This window comes from Bactrocera tryoni, chromosome 2 (genome assembly GCF_016617805.1).
Source record: "Bactrocera tryoni isolate S06 chromosome 2, CSIRO_BtryS06_freeze2, whole genome shotgun sequence".
NCBI classification, from domain to species: domain Eukaryota; kingdom Metazoa; phylum Arthropoda; class Insecta; order Diptera; family Tephritidae; genus Bactrocera; species Bactrocera tryoni.
Window position 1 is genome coordinate 35,701,672 of NC_052500.1, and position 20,369 is coordinate 35,722,040.

The following is a 20,369-nucleotide window of genomic DNA, read 5'->3' on the forward strand; positions in this document are numbered from 1 at the left end:
TCTTCCATATTTTAGGTTGCGACATTCTGCAGTAGTCGTCTGCACCCTTTATCGACCTTATAATAATTATTTTTTTAAATATTTTAAAAGTTAAGAATTAAACTATTTATATTCGCAAGTGGGACTTTTAGAATATTATTTTTGTCGTATTACTTATTTATATTTATAATATAATAATTTAGTACATTTAATAATAAAATGAAGCAGCTGGGCTGGTTCGAAAGTGTTTACCATTGAAAGGTAGAAGCGGGTAGTGGCGCTCCGTTGCTTAGTGGCTTTAGTGCTAAATAGTTGACTACAGAGCTGAGCAGCTACGTACATACATAGGTGCATGAGACCACGAATGCCATTTACACATACTAGTACAGCACATATATGTATGTTTATATAAACGTTATTTTTATTTTCCTACGATAGTCTGTTCTATTTAAAATATGTTTACTTTATATTTTCAGTGTTTTATATTTTATGTATTTGCATTTTTAATCATCACCTCTCCATGTTTTTGAATAATATATAGTAGTAATGAAATTTCGTATATATATTGTTTGCATAGTATAGTATACATATTACAATATTTTATGGTTTATGTATTTATAAAGTATTGTTTGGTTTTTCAATTTACTTTATATAGCTTACTACATACTAGTATGTCTGTGCAAGCTCTCCGAAAATGAAGGGATCTGTTTGTGAGTACGCAGTATTCGGTTTTTTGTATAGTAAAAAAATAATAACTTTTTTAAACATAGAGTTTTGTGAAAGTATTTCTTTGTTTTTTTCCTTTACAGAAGCGGCGTAATTTTATAACTGAGAAGCTACATAAATTCGAAGCAGTATAAACCCGAACCCTTCAAAATCGTTTTTTCGTTTTTTCGTTTTTATACTTTATGTGTCAACACATTACATTTTTGCAAAGTCTCTGGCCTCATACATTTATTATTTTGTTATTTTCTCATATGGTATGATTTTTTGTCTTTTGTAAATATGATATATGATAATTATATTTGTGACATTATATGACTTTTTCCGACCTTTCCTAAAAAGCTTTTACATTAAATATGTAAGCAAATTTAATATATTTTACATTTGCATTCAAAGCCTTCAATGTTTTGTAGTGAAAATCATATTAAACTTGATTTTAAATTTGATTTCACTAAATTATATTCACATTTTGTTTACTTAGACTTCACTAAACGATCAGACAGTTTAAAAAGAAAACTATTCGATTTTTCTCCTACTGAAATAAATCATTTTAATATTACGAAAGGAAAAGAATCGATTCCAGAAAATGGGTCAACATAGTCTGAATTTTGTCAAAGAAATTCGAAAAATCCTCCTAATGAATATATTTGAGACCTACTTGCTTTCTGGATCCAATAATCTTTTCGATACATTTTACGTCTTTCTTTTAGTTTAAAAGCCTTTATATGAATATATACAAAAGTTATAATTGTAGAAAATTACATTAAAGAGATATTTAATGACTACCAACCAACAAAATATGTAATCCAACGCTACAAATGAATTCTACCGAAGATCTAACTCTGGTTGAATCGGTAAGTAAGTATAAATGGTTTACAGGATATTTGTCATTTTTTTCTAGACGTTACATTCATTTCAGTTACAAAACAAGCTTGACATTGTTGCAAAGCTTTTTTCTTTGTATTCAGACGTACAAGAACAAATTTCGATGCAACTAAATTTTCGAGTGGTCACATATATACATGAAAAACTGAAATAATTTGGAAATTTATTTCTCAAAGTTACAAAAAGTTTATATTCTATGAAAATGAGCAAATTAATAAGTATGAGTATTTTAAAAATTAAAAAAATGACAAGCATTTTCTGAAATAAAATCCTTTTGTCGAATTTAAGAAAAAGCTATTTTATTTTCGAAAACATTACTTCAAATAGTATTTTCACTAATCACAAATATTTACAACATTTTTCGCGCTTAAAAATTGCTCTCAAATTAGTCGCGCCAATAAACAGTGAAGCATTTATTTAAGTCAATTGTGTTTTCATACCTATCTAAAATAATTTCAGCAACCAAAATATTTGTTCACTTGTATATTGTAAAAAAACCTATCTGATGTTTAAAATCAATCGCTCCCTCTAAATCTAATATAAATATACGTATCTATAAATATGTTTGCAATAAACAATGAGATTTCAGTGCGCACGCGTTCACAAATTGCGGCGCGTAATGTTGCGCTCGAACAAATATTGTCGAAAATGCTGGCAACTTGAAAATTGTTAGCAACTTAAATCGAATTAACCCGCTTTTTTCCGTGCTTGCCTTCTTCAAAACTGTCTTCATTAGAGTTGAAGAAGAACAAATAATCTAAGATAATAACTATGATAATAATAATCAACTAAAATATATAATACAATACTATGCAAGTGCCAGTTTTTTACGTTCATTTATTGTAATATATATAAATATATATATTTGCATCCATTAATTGATTCATAAGTTTATATATATAATTTAAATGTTTCGTTTTTTGGTAGTTGCATCCACGTTAATTAATTTGCTCTTTATAGTTTAAAATAGCAAAGGTTTAAATTGTGATAATTTGACGATACTCATCCCTCTCTAATTGTTATCAAGTTTGTTGTTGCATTATTTTTCATTTTGTTGTTTTGAAATTTGCTTACTTCGTTTTAGCGCTTGCTGTAGCTTTTCAATTACACATTAACCGTTATGTATGTCGTATTTCATTACATTTACGTGTATCGGTAAAATTATATAATAATATCTAAATTTGTTTGGGATACCGCCAGGCGGTATTAGCAGCAGTAAAAGCAACAGGTGCAAACTTCCTAAAGTGGCCAGTATCGATGAGTTGTGTGTATGTATGTAGTTGCGTATGGTTTTTCTGATGAATGTAATGTACTGGCATAACGAGGATTATGCCAAACTGCTGCCGCAAATGTAGTTTGCTTACGTGCCATTTGCCTTTGGTAACGGTCGTACCAAATATAATTTTTCGCCTTGCTTATTCGTATAAATCGGTGCTCTTTGGTAATGATCTACTAATTGATCTAGTGTGTGAAATTTACGTTGGCCAATGCAGTACATGCTATTCTCAACATGTACACGGAAGTGTTTATTGCGGCCTGGCGCCTTAAGAGAAACCGAATAATCACCCATCTGAAAGTGGGAAAGAAATATCATATGTTAATATACAGCTATGCTCATTAAAATAGTTGTGCAGGTGGGTTCTAACTATAAAATAAAAAGTAAGAAGATAAAAATACAAACTACTATTTCAGTAACATTTAAAATTAATTTACATTTCTTTGTTCTAATTTATTAAACTATGGCTAATTGTTATTATTGTTGTTTTAACGGAAATCCTGCTTGCGTAGAAAAGCCATCGAAAACATCTAACGGCAGCTCCAGAAAACTTGCTGTTTCGATGGGGTCGGATTATTGTTTCAAGTGCTGTAATTGTAATGCAAAATTGCTTAGAATCAAGCGGGGACTCGCTGTATGGTATTTCGAGGTCGATTCTGGATAAGTCAGTGTTTAACATTTTTAAACTGTCTGGAGAGTAATTCGTCAACCGAAAGCTTACGGGCCTCGCTGTATGTTTGATGGGTTCACATCTAGAGGCATCCTGTTATATTCCGGTGCTGCGTAGTTAATGTCCTGTTGGCTGATTGGCTTTGCCAAAAACTTTTCTTTGTCTTTTAATCACGTGCTGTCCGGTAACAACTTGCGAATTTTATGCGTGTTTGTACATTGGCAATAATTGCGGGCGAAGAAGAAGTAAATAACTATCTTCACGAATTTCTCGTTTCTTCTCTGCAAGGAGCCTAACACTCTTCTTTATCAAATTACTAATGGTATTCCTCTCCAGCTCAACAATCTTCTCTCTCTCAGGCTTAGTTAATTTTCAATGCACTTAAATTACAGAAGTCTAATCTATGGTTGTTGCTACTAGTACAAAATCCACCAAATACGTCCACAAAGAACACCAAACGAAATAAGGATATAAACGGACACAAGTTATATTACTTCGTAGTCTTGTCTTGAAAACAGAATGAGCGAGGAATGAGGATTTGTTGAGTGATTCCTGAACAAGGTGCCAAACTCGATGAAAGAGTGGTAGCGGCGTCAGGCATTCAGTCAATAGTTTTAGAGACTATACATAACCAACAATATAGATAAGAATTTTAAATAACAAAATGTAATTAAAATACTAAAAATAATTATTTTTCTAGGAATAATACTAATACTATCAACACTTACATTAGTCTCACTATCTCGTATAAGGAAATCACCATCATGTCCATGTTGATTCAATACTGTGTCGCATTGGCTACGGGTGATAGCGCCATAATACCAAGATTTCCCAGCCAAATTTGGCCGTTCCATCGGTGCCATAGGTGGTGAAGATTGCGCAGACATGCCGTCATTGCGACGATCAATTGAATCACCACCACTGCTACCGCCACCACCGCCATTGCCATTGCCACCACTATTATTACGGAACGGTGTAGCTAGATAATCGTTTAATTCTTGGAGATAGTTGCGTGGAACTAAACCGACTTGACCTTGATTATTTCTTGCCTTATACCAATCTGGATCAGATGCTGGACGATCCACAATTTCGAGTCTGTCGCCTTTCTCAAATGACAGTTCTTGGTCATTGTTCGATGAGAAGCTATAAAGCGCGACCTAAAGTGAATATAATTTAAATTTAATGTATTTCTTATTGATTTTTTGTTTTTATTTGGTAAATAATTGAAAAAAGAAATTTATACCACAATGTCGAGCACATTCTCCGCCATGGCATAGGTGTGTATTTCACCGTCATTATCACAATCCTCAGTTGTGTAATTACTTGGAAACCAGCCGACGGCATTTCCACTCTGTCCACGCCACCAGCCATCGTTTGACTTTTCAAGTATGAGAATACGTGTCCCTTTGCTCAGTGACAGTTCGTCTGGCTGTTGGGCTTGATAATTATATTTAACGATTGCAGTGCCAATAGCTTCGGCTGGATCTGGTGGTAAACGTCGTGACATTGTTGGACTTTCAATTTGCCTTGAGGGTGAACAATTTGGTAATGTTTTCGAACCGGAGCCTTTTTTCACTTTTTTCTTAATGCTGCAAGAAAGCAAAGTACAAATTAACAATGTATATTGGAACCAGTTATTTGTTTTATAATTAAGAAAGCTATGTATGAATGCCGCAATTGTATGCTAACGATTCAAATATAAGAGGGTTTAGCTACATGTCATGGAATGCAATTCAATAGTTATGTGGACTTTTGGTTAAACTAGGTGTATTATATATATGGGTGGATTTCCTTTAATATAACGATGCAGGGAATCTATATGTATTCAATGCTACATTTATATCCGAACGTATTAGGAGTAATTTAAACATGAAAATATTTTACGAATGCACATGGAATATAATATGTACATATGTAATTATATTTAAATTACCGGTAAAATACGCAAATGTTTCTAGTTCTCCAAACATAAAGTAATGTTCTAAACATTTTGATAATATAGCCTTTCACAAACCGATTAGTGACTTATGTACATATATAGGTTTTTAGATCAATTTACATTATTGAAATTGTATAAACTTTTTCATGACTTTTGGTAACAATATATTCAAATTATTCACTAATATTTTTTTTCGACAAAAAGTAAAGTAAAACTTTCAAAAATAAAAAAAAAATGTTAGCTTCCCAGGCAAGCTTTGAAGAACAGTAATACAGACTACTAATTTTTTTTAATTTATTAATAACTCAGCTTTGTTAATAAGAATTCCAATTTTATATCTGATGTTGGTGCTTTCCTAATATGTCTTCCAGAAGAACAATAAACAATTAACACCATAAATTGGTAGACATGATTTGTTAAATATTTTAAATTCCCTTCTGAAAATCATGTATATGAACCTTGACACAATTTTAAAGTGAAGGACAATTTTTCTAGAATCGGTTGTTGTTTTACATTGAGATCAGATCATAAGTGGTTTGGAGCTCATCAGTTTGTAAAACCCTACAATTGTAAAAACAAAACTCTTCCCATATTGTTAATTAAATAAAAAGAATTGGTAAAGTATAAAAATAATAATTTCGGAAATATTCTAAAAATATTGATTTGGATTCCGTAGAAAAATGCTGAATCACCTTTTAAAACAAATTCCTCAACTAATTCAATATACACTTCTGAAAAATTAAAGGTTCGCCTTTTAGTGGACAGGATTACTTTGATAACATGCTAGAAGAATACATTTCCTTTTTAAGATGGCTGTTAGCAGTCTACTAGTCAGCCAATCTATGAATAACCGAATCATTCAATACGAAGTATCTTGAATTTGATGTTGGTTTTAGTGTTTTTTGTGTAATGATTGGAAACAAGGAGCGACAAACTACGAATACGAAAATCATAATGTAAGCAAAGCAACAAGAATACCAAATTATAGACAAAACTAACACATTACAGAAAGTAAAACTCATAATTAGTGTTGCATTCACAAAATAGAAAGAGTTATTAAACAATATAAAGTTTTAAGTTCAGTTGCAGTGAATTGTTTTTTTCCTACTAAGAACTTAAGTAGGCGCCAACTCACCTATCGAATAATGACGGTTTCTCCTTCTTCACATAATTGCTAGGTACATAACCTGACAGATTGCGATTATTTTGCACACGCCACCAATGTTTTGAATCGTCTAGCAGTAAGTAGCGTTCATTTTTTCGCAAATCTAATTCTTGCGCACCTTGCGCCGCATAATCGTATTTGGCTACAACGTAGCAAACGTCTTCTTGTGATTTGCCTGTGAAATACCAAAGAGAAATATCAAAAGTAATTTGCATTCAATAAACAATTACAACCGACTTAAAGCAGCAACACACATACATACATAGGGGCTTAATGCTCGGCTTTGTCCGGCGGTTCGACTTGTTTGTTTTTGTTTTACTCATACTTATTCTTTTCGAAACAACGTTTTTGCAACATATTACCTTTATGAATACTGTTACATTTATGCAATTATTTTTGTATGTATGTATGTATGTATGCGGTCTACTTTTTGTTTAGTACCAACCGTGTTTCATGTTGCCCGCCATTGATTGTTGACCGCAACTGGAGTTACCGCTGCTGCTGCCGCCGCTGTAATCGCCTGCGTATCCGGCGATATTGGACGCTGCCGTCACTTGACCGAAGGTCACGCTCTTGTGCTGTGCACTACAACTGGATGCGGTCGACAGGGTGCGTTGGTGTTGCTGCTGCTGCTGCTGCTGCGACTGTGAGCGTGGTTGATATGAGGCGGTCACTGCAATTGCTGTTGCGTGTTGTTGTGGTATATGCCGATGTTGATGTGCTGGCGAACCCGGTGTTGCTGGATAGGGCTGGGGTGGATATTGCTGGTGGTAGTGGGCACCGACTAAGCCACCACCACTACTATTGCCTATCAGTACGTGTGGTTGTTGATGTGATTGCTGGTGATTATGATTATGATGGTGTAATTGATGTTGATGTTGCTGTTGATTTATCGGTACGTTACTCGCCGTTGAGGAATCGGGGATATTGCGAGCAAATCGTTGGGGATATTCCAACATTCCAGTACTCCTCTAAGCGCGGAGGAGGCGACGTCCTACGGGTTCTCACTAGATTTATGGATGATGCTAATCACAACGACGGCAATTTGGCTCCTGAGTATAAGTGAAAATAGTTTCAATGTTGCCCTCGGTTAGTCTGACTCGTTGCCAATTGAGTTCATTCATTGCTATAACAACGATAACAACAACAACAACGAATAGACGACAGTTGGCGATATGTATGATGTGTGTGAACCGAAATTGATGTGCATACGAGTTGAGTTGGTTGATGTGATCAATCAAGAAATGCAGAAAGAAAACAAATAAAGAAAGAGAAAAGGCCAACAAATTATAATTAAGGCATTCACTAGCAGTTAATAAGCAAATAGAATAACAATAATTGAATATATAATAATAGCAAATGCAAAAAAATATTTCGCAACAAATTCAAAATATGTTGGTGTGCTGCAAAATTATGTAATATGTGTATGTATCGTACACCTATGTAACATAATGTATTTAAATAAAAGGCAAATAAATTAAAATTTCAATGGTATATGTGCGAACCTAAATGAGTTACGGTCTTAATAAATCCTCACAGAGTACAACACTACTGCTATCAGAGTGATTACCTCATATCACACACATACAAGTCTACGACACTTCAACGGATGCAATATTTGTGTTGTGAAAAAGATGTTTTTACGTTTTATGATTCAATATATTTTTTTCCAAAAACGTCACTGCAGAGCTCCCATTTATGATCTTCCATTTACTGAGCGTAACTTCAAATATGCATTGTATGTGTATATGTATGAGAGTGATAATCGAGTAGTTGAAAAATTATATGACAACTACATATATTTTTAGAACTAATGATAAAATTATATAGATTTTATATCATTTGAAAAATATTATTTTACTCATAATGTCTATTATATATTTCAAGTCAATGTTTATATAATATGACATTAATCCTATGTTTAATTAATTAATACGACATTCACCCCATGTTTAATTTAAAAATAAATTATTTCTTTGGAACTTGTTGTTCTCGCTTTCATACAATATGATATTAAAATCCAAATCCGTTTAGTGGGCAAGTTTACTCCTTTACAAACGGCCCCGAACGATTATTGAAATTTAGATGCAAAACCAGAGAACTAGCAAATAAATTGAAAGATACAAAACTGTTATTTGGTACAACGAATTGCATGAGAAGGGGAATACAAATTTTAAAAAGTGGGCGTAGTACCGACCTAAAAGGTTTTATATAGATTTTTTACAAAACACCAGATTTACTTAGACCACATTTTTTCGACTCAACGAAATTGAATACATAACATTATCCGTTCATGCGTTCAACGCTAACCAAGCCTACTTTTCATATAATGCAATTTACAAATCTATCTGATTCTTTCACTTTACGGTATACAAATCAACACGAATAAATATATCAAAATAAAGCTTTGCACAAATTGTATCTTTAAGGGAGTATTCCACTCTAGAATTTTGAAAAATTCGATTTTTTTCATATATTTAAAGTTTAGACCCTTAAGAACATATCCTCCAAAGGATTTTTAAAAATTAAAATTATTTTAAGAGTGAATCACTTTAGTCACTTTAGTGACGCAGTCCCTAGCCCGGTTCGGCCGTATCGAATTTTTTAAACGCGTTTTTCTCGAAACTACTTTTTTCCACACGGTACCGGCATTATCTCAAGTTCTATACAACCGATTTACTTGAAATTTCGTGTGAACCTTCTTTATATAACCCTTTATCGTTCTTATAAGCATCGTGTCAAAATTTTTGTTTTTAATATTTTAAAAAAATTCAGGAATTTAAAGAAAAAGCGTAAAAAATTATTTTTATTTTCAGGCAGTCGACGTTTTTCAAAAAAAAAAAAAATTTCGTGTTCCCTGAGGTAGGGACTGTAACAGCATCCTTACTGATTAAGAATTTCTTTTGATTTTCTTCCAGACCACCAGGAGAGTCAGGATCAATGTCACCAGGATGCGCCATTTTTTTTTACACCTGTCTCAACCCCCCCTCTAATTATTTTAATTTTTAATATTTTTTTGTAAAATTTTTTTCTGTATTCTTAAGATATCAATAAAAACACCATAAAAAATGGATAGTAAAAATATTAATTGCCTTTTTTTACGACACTTTAAAAATTACCTGAAATTCATGCTTCTAGAGTAGAATACCCCCTTAAGGTATACCATACGAGACTAAAAATTTCCAAAATCGAACAATAACTTTTCAAGCCCTCATATATGTGGACGATAGAGACTAAAATGACTTTCTACTTAAAATATTGGTCAATAATATTATTACACACTTGCGTCAAAAATGTATAAAATCGGGTCTATATCCCTTATCCCCCATACATTACATATGTATAAAGAGTTTCGAACAAATTTTCTCTAAAAGAATATGAATAAAATTGGTATGTATACCAACATACAACGTATAAACCACATAAAGTTGTGTGCAATTAAAACTTGAAATTATCAATAATGGAAGGTAAATTGAGAATACACTCTTAAGAAATCGCTAATGATAAAAGCTAAGTTGAATCATACACAATGTTCATGTATTAGAAAAGCGAGCATTTTGGCGAAAAATTTCTCGAATCGAAAAAAAAATTATTTGCTATTTAGCTATTGTATTTGTATTTACTTTCGTTTTATCAAAACTGATTAACATTTTTTAAATGCTTATCATTTATTCCGTGCGAAAATATATTAGGGTGTTCATTATTTCCCAAGTCGAAGTTTCAGTTGATGTCAAGTTTTCAAACCATTTTACTTCGCCCAAATATTTTTAAAGGATTTTATTTGTCTTTTGCACATTTTCAGTACATTTTATGTATACTATTAACTGCGTATCACTTTGAAAGAATGTTTTTATGGAGACAATCAAAGAAAACCTTTTGTAATAGAATATAATTTATTTGTAAGGTTGTGGGTGTAATTGTACAATGCAACATATCAAATAATTCCATGTTATATGGATGACATATATGTACATAATTTGGCCACGATTATATGTATTTAAAATAAAAAGCTTATTTACGTTGGATCCTTTTTTATAGCATGAACGGAAGCTTCAAAGAGCATTTGCAAAAAAACAAAACTACTTGGGAAATAACGGACACTCTCATATGCATAAGCACATGAATTACGTTTATCAGGCATGAGTAGTGAGTAACAGCCCAAATAGATAAAACTGAATTTGAAGCTAATAATAATAATTGTTGGTTACTCGTAATGGCATGTGGCTCCGCGATATGCTTCAACTGTAGTGGAGCCATGACAAGATTTAAAATGCAAACAAACGAAAACAAGTGAAAGTTGTAGTATCTGGGAGCAAAAACTACATTTACAACTATATGACGGCGACAGTAAGCAACAGTAACAAAAACAACACATAACAATTACAACAAGAGTTGTTATAACAGTGATGGAAAAAGTTAAACACTTCGCTTGCCAATAGAAAAGGCAATTTAACAACAGCGAACGAAACGAGAGCCGATTCACTTTTTACTTGTTTTATCGAGGAAAAATCAAAATTTAAAAGACATAAATTAATTTTATGATGGTGACAAAAAATGTGAAGGCTATAATCACGTATGGAACATAGGCGTGCTGACTTTAATTATAAGCTCTGTCTTGAACCGATTTGTACTGTGTAGAGCAATTAGCTGTAAAAGCTAATATTCAAACTCGGAAGCTTATCGAAATTTTGACGGGTGCATAACCTGACTGAAATATTTAGTTTTTACTCATTAAAGGCAAATATGTACTTATGTACATTAATTTAAAGACATATACAATTGCATTATTCAACCTGCATGCACATACATACATTATATGTTTTTCCACTATCTCAAAAAAACCCACAACTTCGTCATGCAATTCGACACGCTGTTGTTGGTTCTTGAAGAGAGAGACATCCATTGTGCGCCTTTGAACGAAGTTGCTATTCCTTATCAGACTCCGCTATGGGTCAGAGTAAAGTATTTATAGCTCATGAAAGGAAAATTAACAACCAAATCTATACTACATATAAATGCAAGTTACAGTAATATCGAACATAAAATAAAATTGGAACATTCATGAGTCTGTTCAAATCACTAGGCTCCGGTAATGTGGAGTTTTAGATCATTTCAATACTTGGCCATTTTATCTTTAATATTAAAATAAATTTGTAACTTAATAACATTATTAAAAAGTATTACAAGGTGAGCTCCAAAGTAAACAGGACTTAAAACAAAAGAGAACAAATGTTTTTTTTCGGCAAAATCAATTTATTTTATTCAAAATAGTTAGTCTCTTTCTGCATCAATACAGCTTTTTGCACGGCCCAAAAGCATGTCGAACGAGTGTTTGAGCTCGTTGGCCTGTATGGCCGCCAGTATGGCCTCTACGTCTGCATAACGCTTTCCTTTCATTGGCAAATGCATTTTTTCCGAAAAGGAAGAAGTCGCACGGTGCCATATCGGGGGAATATGGGGAATGGTTAACGGTTAAAATTTGATTTTTGGTCAAATAATCGTGCTTCCAATGTTGGATTCTGAGCAATTTTTGGTCGTCAGTCAATTTGTGCGGAACAAACCGTAAGCCCAAATGTACGGTCAAAATGCGATAAATCGATGTTTTGGAGATGTTCAATTCCATTTTCATGAATTTCAATGATGATTTCGGCTGATTTTTGTTGAATTCACGCACAGTTTCGATGGAATTTCCGGTAATCACGGATTTTGATTGGCCCACATGTTGATCGTCATTTATGTCCTCACGACCACTTTGAAAACGTTGAAACCACTCGTGCACTCTACTTCGGGATAGGCAATCATCGCCATAAACTTGTTTCATCAATTGCAACATTTCGGTAAAAGTTTTACCAATTTTAAAACAAAATTTAATGTTGGCTCTTTGTTCGAAGCTCATTTTCGCACCGTTAACACAAACATACTGACCCTTAAAACGCAATAACTTCACTTCCAATCAATGAAATGTCATGAAATTCTCACTGGACAATCGATAAAGATAGCAGATTTTAATGCACGAGTCACATATAGGTGGCGCCACCAGGGGGCGCTGTTTACTTTGGAACGCACCTTGAATAATTATCCTCGAATAATTAAACATATTTCAACCAGAACAATTATATTCGACGGTTAATATGTAAGAAATCTTAAATTAAAAATAAGTGAGCGTGTATCATAGCGTGATAGAATTGGGTGCTAAGGCTTAAGGCAATTGATTCATGCCTTAAACCAGTATCTTAATATGATAGCTCCCGTTCGTTTTTTGTTAATTTTACGTCGTATATATAGGATAGAATATTAGTTAATACCAAAGTGCATGATCGGTCATTATATAATGAGTTTACTGATATATTCTGTCTGTTTGGTTGGATATAATGTAATTCATCAAAGTGTTTTTCTTTGTACTAAAAATACTTCTCAGACAGTTTTGTGATTGCTGGACTCAGTATTGTTTTGGCACCCCTCATAAACAGTTTTTTACCAATGGAGGAAAGTTTTCTATAAGCGTGATAAATCGATATATTCTAACTATGCTAAATAAATCCTTCAATTTAACACAAAAATAATGGATTTGTTTTTACTAGACCCTGCATACGAGATTTCCGAGATCGTGTTCTGTTTAATAAATATTTGAAGTCATCTTGATACAATTCGCACTCATTATATTTTTACTACATTTCAGATTTGGTTCCATTGGTATAGAGTACTTCTGCACTGATTTTATTATGCTTCTTCGAACCACTTCGTAACTACTATCGCAATCAGATAGATCTGATTACTCTAACCTTTTTACACATTCCGTCTGAAGATTTTCCCTCTCATGAGTAAATACATAAGTAATTTTAATGAGAATATCCTGATTCTCACTTGTAAATACGTGCAAGACTCATCTATTATTTAGGAATCATTATTTTTTTCTGCCATTTGTTGGGTTTATAACAATGTTCGAGTTTTTGAAAATTTAATCGTATAAAAAAAACATTTACAATAGTATTATTCACAGTATAGCCCATCTGAAGCTGTAACGTTTTCCCATCTTTCTGACAACTTGGACATTCATCCCAAAAGAACTGTCTGCTTGGGTTTTCATATTCTGTTCTAATGTGAACCGTATTCCAGAGACATCGTTCTGCATCGACCGAAACAAATAATAGTCAGAAGGAGCTGGGTGATAAAGCGGGTGAGGGTCAGGGGTCTGGGCGTTTTTCGGCAACCAATCGTTTTAATTTTATGGCGTTCCTAATTAATGGTTTCGCTCGGTTTTAGAAGCTCATAATACCGCACCCTCTTTTGCTCTCACCATACCTTGGCATAAGTAAGTCACAAATATTCGGCTTTGCCGTTGATTTGACCGGTTGGCCAGGTTTCATGTGTAATCTTTTGCATTTAGGGTTGTCCTCGAAACCATTATTTGTTGAAGCTTTTTGGAGCGGTCAAGCCTTATCTTCAAACTTCTTTGGGCGTCTAGGATGTTCTTCGTCTTCCATGCCAAAATCACTACTTGTAAATCGGCGGTTTTCAAACTGAGATTTTCTTCATAATACATCATTGAAAAAGAACTACTCGTAAAAAAATCTTTTTCAGCCATTTTTGAGAAAAGGTTAAACATTTTTAGGGTGGTTGTCGGATAGATTTTTCGAAGCATGATAATAAATGTGAACTAAAGTAATGTGAAATAGTACATAATATATATATAAATATAATATTTGGTTATAGAACTTTAATGAAACAACCTCAAAAAACCAGTTAAAGTAACATTTTAGGAAAATAATTTTCAAACTTACGACTTACAACTGAATATTCTTAATCATAACTAAAATGGCTTAACACAGCGTGTAATTATATCGAACTTATAACCGGAGGAAACCCGCCAAGATCTCAGGTAAATAAATTATAATTTTCAGACACTAAAGTCACATAATTTAAAAGGCAAATAAAAATCATAAGACATCTTTTTATAGCCTTAAAAAGTCGGTTTTCAAGGAAACTCCTATACACCCACGACCTCAAATGAACTCGAGAAGAACGAATGGTTAAACATAGCTCATTTACATGAATAGTGTCATAACTCAAAAAACACGGTTTTAAGTTAAGTATTATGAAATGAAATGTGCGCAATGTCATTGTACAAATTATGTAAAAATTGCATTCTGATGCCGTGAAAATTAAACAGTCGAGAAAAGAATGCGACGTTATTCCACTTGTTATGTCTTGCTTTTAACCACAATTAAGGCATAATTCAAAGTTATGCCTAAGGAAAAGCTGTAGTGCAGACTTTTTAGACTACTTATGGTCAGCACTTTATATTTGTTAAAAAGATGCAATTGAAAACTTTATAGCGCTCCTTAAAAATAGACTATTTTGAGTTATGACACTATTCATGTAAATGAGCGATATGTCTTTTACAATCCGGTAAACTCGAATACTAAGCAGAGTAAGCTGAGCAATTCAGAAATTTTATTAATCCATTGTGCTGCTTGAATTTACTATATAGTGTTGGCTATGAAAAACACAACTTTATAATAGAAATATTTATGTAGCTATGAATGTACAAAAACTGATGAATCATAAGCACTTCGGCTTAAATGATCTACTTAATGTATATATGTATATGTACATATGTATTATACAAAATATATATGTACATATGCATGTCTGCAAATTACTTGTGCGAAGTCAAGAAAGAGCGGGAGTGTAGAGATTGAACGAAAACATAAATGCAACTGGTTTATTTCGATTGTGTCAGCAAATCATTCATTGGTTTACATTAATACGTAACAATTATTTGCTTGACTCCATTTGTCTGCAGTGCGTCCACGCAAAATTTGTGTACAATATGTATGTATGTATGTAAATATATTGGCGCCTTAAAAAGAAAAAATAATTAAAGGTGAAGGTCGCGATCAGAACTGATAAACAAATATAAATATGCTTATGTAAGTAATATGTTGATATTGGTGAATAATATAGAAAGAAATGCTTTTGAGCGTTTAAATTCTTCCGTGAGGAGCCTTTTATGTCAAATAAAGCAAATATTTAATAAATATATTTAACAATATATTTAGACATTGGAAAACTTGGCGGTAATAAACGATATTTCGGGATTAGCGAACAAAAACAAATATTAATCATCGGAAACCGCTTTATAGTTTTTCGAAAATTTATCCATTAAGATCTATAACTTTTGCTTGCGTTTGAACCAAATGTTGAAGCAATTTTGCCAATGTGATTGATGTATCTCCAAAAAATGCGTTCTAAACGCATCAGCCACCTTTTCAGGTGTCGAAAAATGTTGACCTATTGGTTTATTTATACTCTCGCAACAAAGTTGCCAAAGAGAGTATTATAGTTTTGTTCACATAACGGTTGTTTGTAAGTCCTAAAACTAAAAGAGTCAGATATAGGGTTAAGTATACCAAAGTGATCAGGGTGACGAGTAGAGTCAAAATCCGGATGTCTGTCTGTCCGTCCGTCTGTCCGTCCGTCCGTCCGTCTGTCCGTCCGTCTGTGCAAGCTGTAACTTGAGTAAAAATTGAGATATCATGATGAAACTTGGTACACGTATTTCTTGACTCCATAAGAAGGTTAAGTTCGAAGATGGGAAAAATCGGCCAACTGCCACGCCCACAAAATGGCGAAAACCGAAAACCTATAAAGTGTCATAACTAAGCCATAAAGAAAGATATTAAAGTGAAATTTGGCACAAAGGATCGCATTAGGAAGGGGCATATTTGGATGTAATTTTTTTGGAAAAGTGGGCGTGGCCCCGCCCCCTACTAAGTTTTTTGTACATATCTCGGAAACTACTATAGCTATGTCAACCAAACTCTACAGAGTCGTTTTCTTCAGGCATTTACATATACAGTTCAAAAATGGAAGAAATCGGATAATAACCACGCCCACCTCCCATACAAAGGTTATGTTGAAAATCACTAAAAGTGCCTTAACCGACTAACAAAACACGTCAGAAACACTAAATTTTACGGAAGAAATTGCAGAAGGAAGCTGCATCCAGGCTGCTTTTAAAAATTGAAAATGGGCGTGGCCTCGCCCACTTATGGACCAAAAACCATATCTCAGGAACTATCGACCGATTTCAATGAAATTCGGTATATAATATTTTCTTAACACTCTGATGACATGTACGAAATATGGGTGAAATCGGTTCACAACCACGCCTTCTTCCAAAATAACGCTATTTTGAATTCCATCTGATGCCTTCTCTGTATAATACGAGTATAAACATTAGGAACCAATGATGATAGCGGAATAAAACTTTACAAAAATACGGTATTTGAAAAATATTTAAATGACGAATAATGAAATCTCGATTATCACTTTACCATGCGAGAGTATAAAATGTTCGGTGACACCCGAGCTTAGCCCTTCCTTACTTGTTTTGGTTTATAAAACTCGATTAGCACGTTTCACTCGGATAAAAGCGGAATTAAGCTTATAAAAGCGAAAGCACAAATACAACAACAATACAATTCAAATACAACTATTTGAATAATAGTCTTAGTTTTGGTTTCTGAAAAAAATATTTCTATAAAATCCGCTAGTGATTTAGTTAAGCTCTCATATATGTATGTATGTGTTATGAAGATGCAGTCTTACAAATCTAGTGTCTTCACAATTTTAGACTTTTATAATAAAAACGTCAAAAAAGTTATTTAAAAATAGTTTTTACTTCAGACAATTTCTTTTTTTACCTTATTCCGCAAAGATTCTTTTTGTCAAGTAGTTAGAGATGAGTTTAAAGAGTGCTTTTTAGTGAAATTTGTATATTCGTGTAGATAAATATACAATTGACTATATATTTTCCGTTTAATAATAAAAATAACTTTACTTTACCTCTAATACAAGTGTTATTTTTAAATGTCATCCGGATTTACTTTGGAATGTTCTACGTCCGCAATTGAAATAAATGCAATGTGTAAAGTATAGCGAAAATGCAAAAGGGTTGATTAGCTATCTATGTACATATGTATGTGCGCTTTGACAAGCTTTGCATGGAAAAGCACGCGGAGTGTGGAGTTCTTCTCCCCTACGTGTTATTTGGAACTTCAATGAACGGAATAAAGATCCAATTTGATGATGGAACATGTTACATACGTGGTATTAATAAAAGAATAAATCATTGCAATATCTTTAACATTCCAAAATGGTTCTATCTTAGTACAGAATTTCTCCCGGCATAGTCCCGATGTCGACTCTTTTGGTCGCCCAAACCGCTGATGCCTTGTGGCACGCTTTGTGTTCTTGTTCGTAATAGTTCGCAATCGATCGGTTTCAAAAGAATGAGTCTAATCTTTGAAACCCCATCGAAAACGAATTCGATATGAAAAGAATTTCCGATCGAAAATTTGTATGCGATCATTGATACCGTCGATAATCTGCTTTATCGTAAGTAGACTGTTTCATAACCATCGATACGGAAAGAACAGGGTGTGTAAAGGATACACAAGTATCTGCGTTATTTCCCATTGCTTGGTTAAAAGTTAAGGGATCGTCTCAGTGTGACCCTCCGAAAAATCACTGAGTTTCGCAATTTTTTTTTAATACTGTAATTGACCGATTAGGTCCGGTTTTTTTAAATAAATAAATACATTCATGACGAAAAGAAAATGATTTTTTTTATGTTTATTTATTGGGTGTTACATAAATTGTTGAAACGACAATTAAAAAAAAGTCGTGTTCGATGTCCACGATTGCGGCCGCAATTTTGATCTAAAACAAGAATTTCAAAAAGATTATTAATCTGTAGATTGCCATCGCGCTATGGAAGCTTTTTCTTTTTGAAATTAGACAAAAAGGGCAATGGTTTGAACAAAAAGTATCGACAAAAAAAGTATCCTTTTTTCGGCAGCTTCCATTTGTGCGATAGAGTATGACGTTACAAATGTTCTCTCCAAATTGAAACAAGGAATCTTCAAAACTCTTCCTTTGAGAGTGGAAGCCGTTTTTAAAAACACCATTCTGGAAAAATGTGTTTAAAGATTGGAGTCGCTACGTTCGCCACTCTGTTCCCTTTCTACAAGAAACGCTGTATGCTTGAGAGAATGTTTATTACAATGTACACTATCCGATAATGCGACAAAAAAACTGATTTTTTCGAAAATATCACAATGAGGCGATCCCTTAAATATGATGATTAATTTTGTATTTGGTGCTGGGAATAATCTCTTATTACTACTACTTTTAGCAGGAATCTAGGCATAAATAATCAGAAACTTAGCTGATTATAGCACTTTACGGACGTAAAATTAATGTACAAATGAAATATAAAATCAAACATTATCTCTAACTGCAGTAGATGCGATTTCCGCGTGAACATGTGTCTGCAATACGGATGTTTATACATGAATTTTGAGTTGGAGTAAGTGCCTAAATAATATTCATGGGCGTAATCAAGCAACTCAACAGCAACACTATACCAAAGTCTTCCAAAATATACAAACACTACATATCTGGGGCCGATTGCAGTGTTAAGGAAGTTCATTTGGTTACAGAGTGCATAGAAAATGTAATGATAAAATGTAAATATAAGCATTTGTACATTAAATGGATGATGGCAGTTTATCATTTCCATACAAATGAAATGTCGAGAGTTTATGCGGTGTTAAAAATCCTGTTTAAATATATTTTTTAGACAACTACGATTATAAAGATTAACACCCCGCGTTCAATATTCATATTCATAAGTCGAAAGGTAGGTAGCTTTTATTTTAGAGTTTAGTGTATTTTGTATATAAAAACAAAAAATTTAGTAACTAGTCAAAGTTTATTAAACACAAGATTACACCGTCTGCTGACAGGTCTGGGAAAAATATCTGTAAATAAATTTTATTTCTTCAAAATCATATTTTTTATAAGAAAATTTACAATATTTTTCTTTCACTTTCATAAATATAATTTGACTATAAGTTTTAGTTCAGAACAAGAAAAAGCCTTAATCTCAACTGCATTGAAGCTATAACACCCTTCAAATGTGTATTTCTTATAGCGAACTTTATGTTGTGTCGAATTTCGTAAAGATAATTTGTTAAATAAAAAAGTTTTCCATCCAAGAACCTGATTTTTATCGATCAGTTTGTATGATGGTGATATGCTGAAATAGTCCGTGGGGAAAAATTTCTAATTGATATCTCAAAACCTGAGTGACTAGTTCGCGTATACACTAAATCGACTCGTCATCATCGTGCTAATCATTTATATACATACATACGAGTACAAGTATATACATATTTTATAGGATAACCGACGTTTCTGGGTGTTACAAACTTCGTGGGTAACGTAATATACCCTGTTTAGGGTACAATGATTATGACTTTTTAACTTTAATTGATTTATTTTTAAAAGTTTTAATGATTATAAAATGCGGCAAGTGACAAATCTTTTAAATGTTGTTTTTACATTGTTCTCAAGAAGCGGCCAATTATCACTTAGTTCAAAGTAAGAGGATTTTAAGAAAAAAGAAATTAATAACTTCATAAAGTGCAGTCAACCTGTAGATTTTTTTTTTTTCCTTTTTGAAAAATATGTCTATTGCATATACATATTTCATTTCAATGTAATTTCAAACTACACTTACTTTTTTGGAATATAAATTTAACAAAACGCAAAAAGTATATATGAAATTGAAATTGCTTGTATTTAGGTATAAACTAATACAAGTAAATCTTAAAATCAAAACATAGTATCAGTCAGCATATTTCTACTTCACCAATTAAAT

At 32.9% G+C, this 20,369-nt stretch overlaps 1 protein-coding gene across 2 annotated transcripts in view; it reads right to left on the minus strand.

The window, feature by feature from the left end:
• Window positions 1–686: 686 nt before the first annotated feature.
• Window positions 687–20,369, minus strand: part of LOC120767400 (cytoplasmic protein NCK1) — a 29,391-nt gene continuing 9,708 nt past the window's right edge. The window contains exons 2-6 of one of the 2 annotated variants that reach the window (XM_040093439.1): window positions 7,083–7,689; window positions 6,608–6,812; window positions 4,777–5,122; window positions 4,262–4,690; window positions 687–3,157 (exon numbers count right to left, since the gene is read on the minus strand). In XM_040093439.1, the coding sequence (XP_039949373.1) occupies window positions 2,948–3,157; window positions 4,262–4,690; window positions 4,777–5,122; window positions 6,608–6,812; window positions 7,083–7,596 (1,704 nt within the window). In that variant the 5' untranslated portion in view covers window positions 7,597–7,689 and the 3' untranslated portion in view covers window positions 687–2,947. Of the gene's footprint in view, window positions 3,158–4,261; window positions 4,691–4,776; window positions 5,123–6,607; window positions 6,813–7,082; window positions 7,764–20,369 lie in introns of both variants that reach the window. The other variant, XM_040093438.1, reaches the window with a different exon arrangement.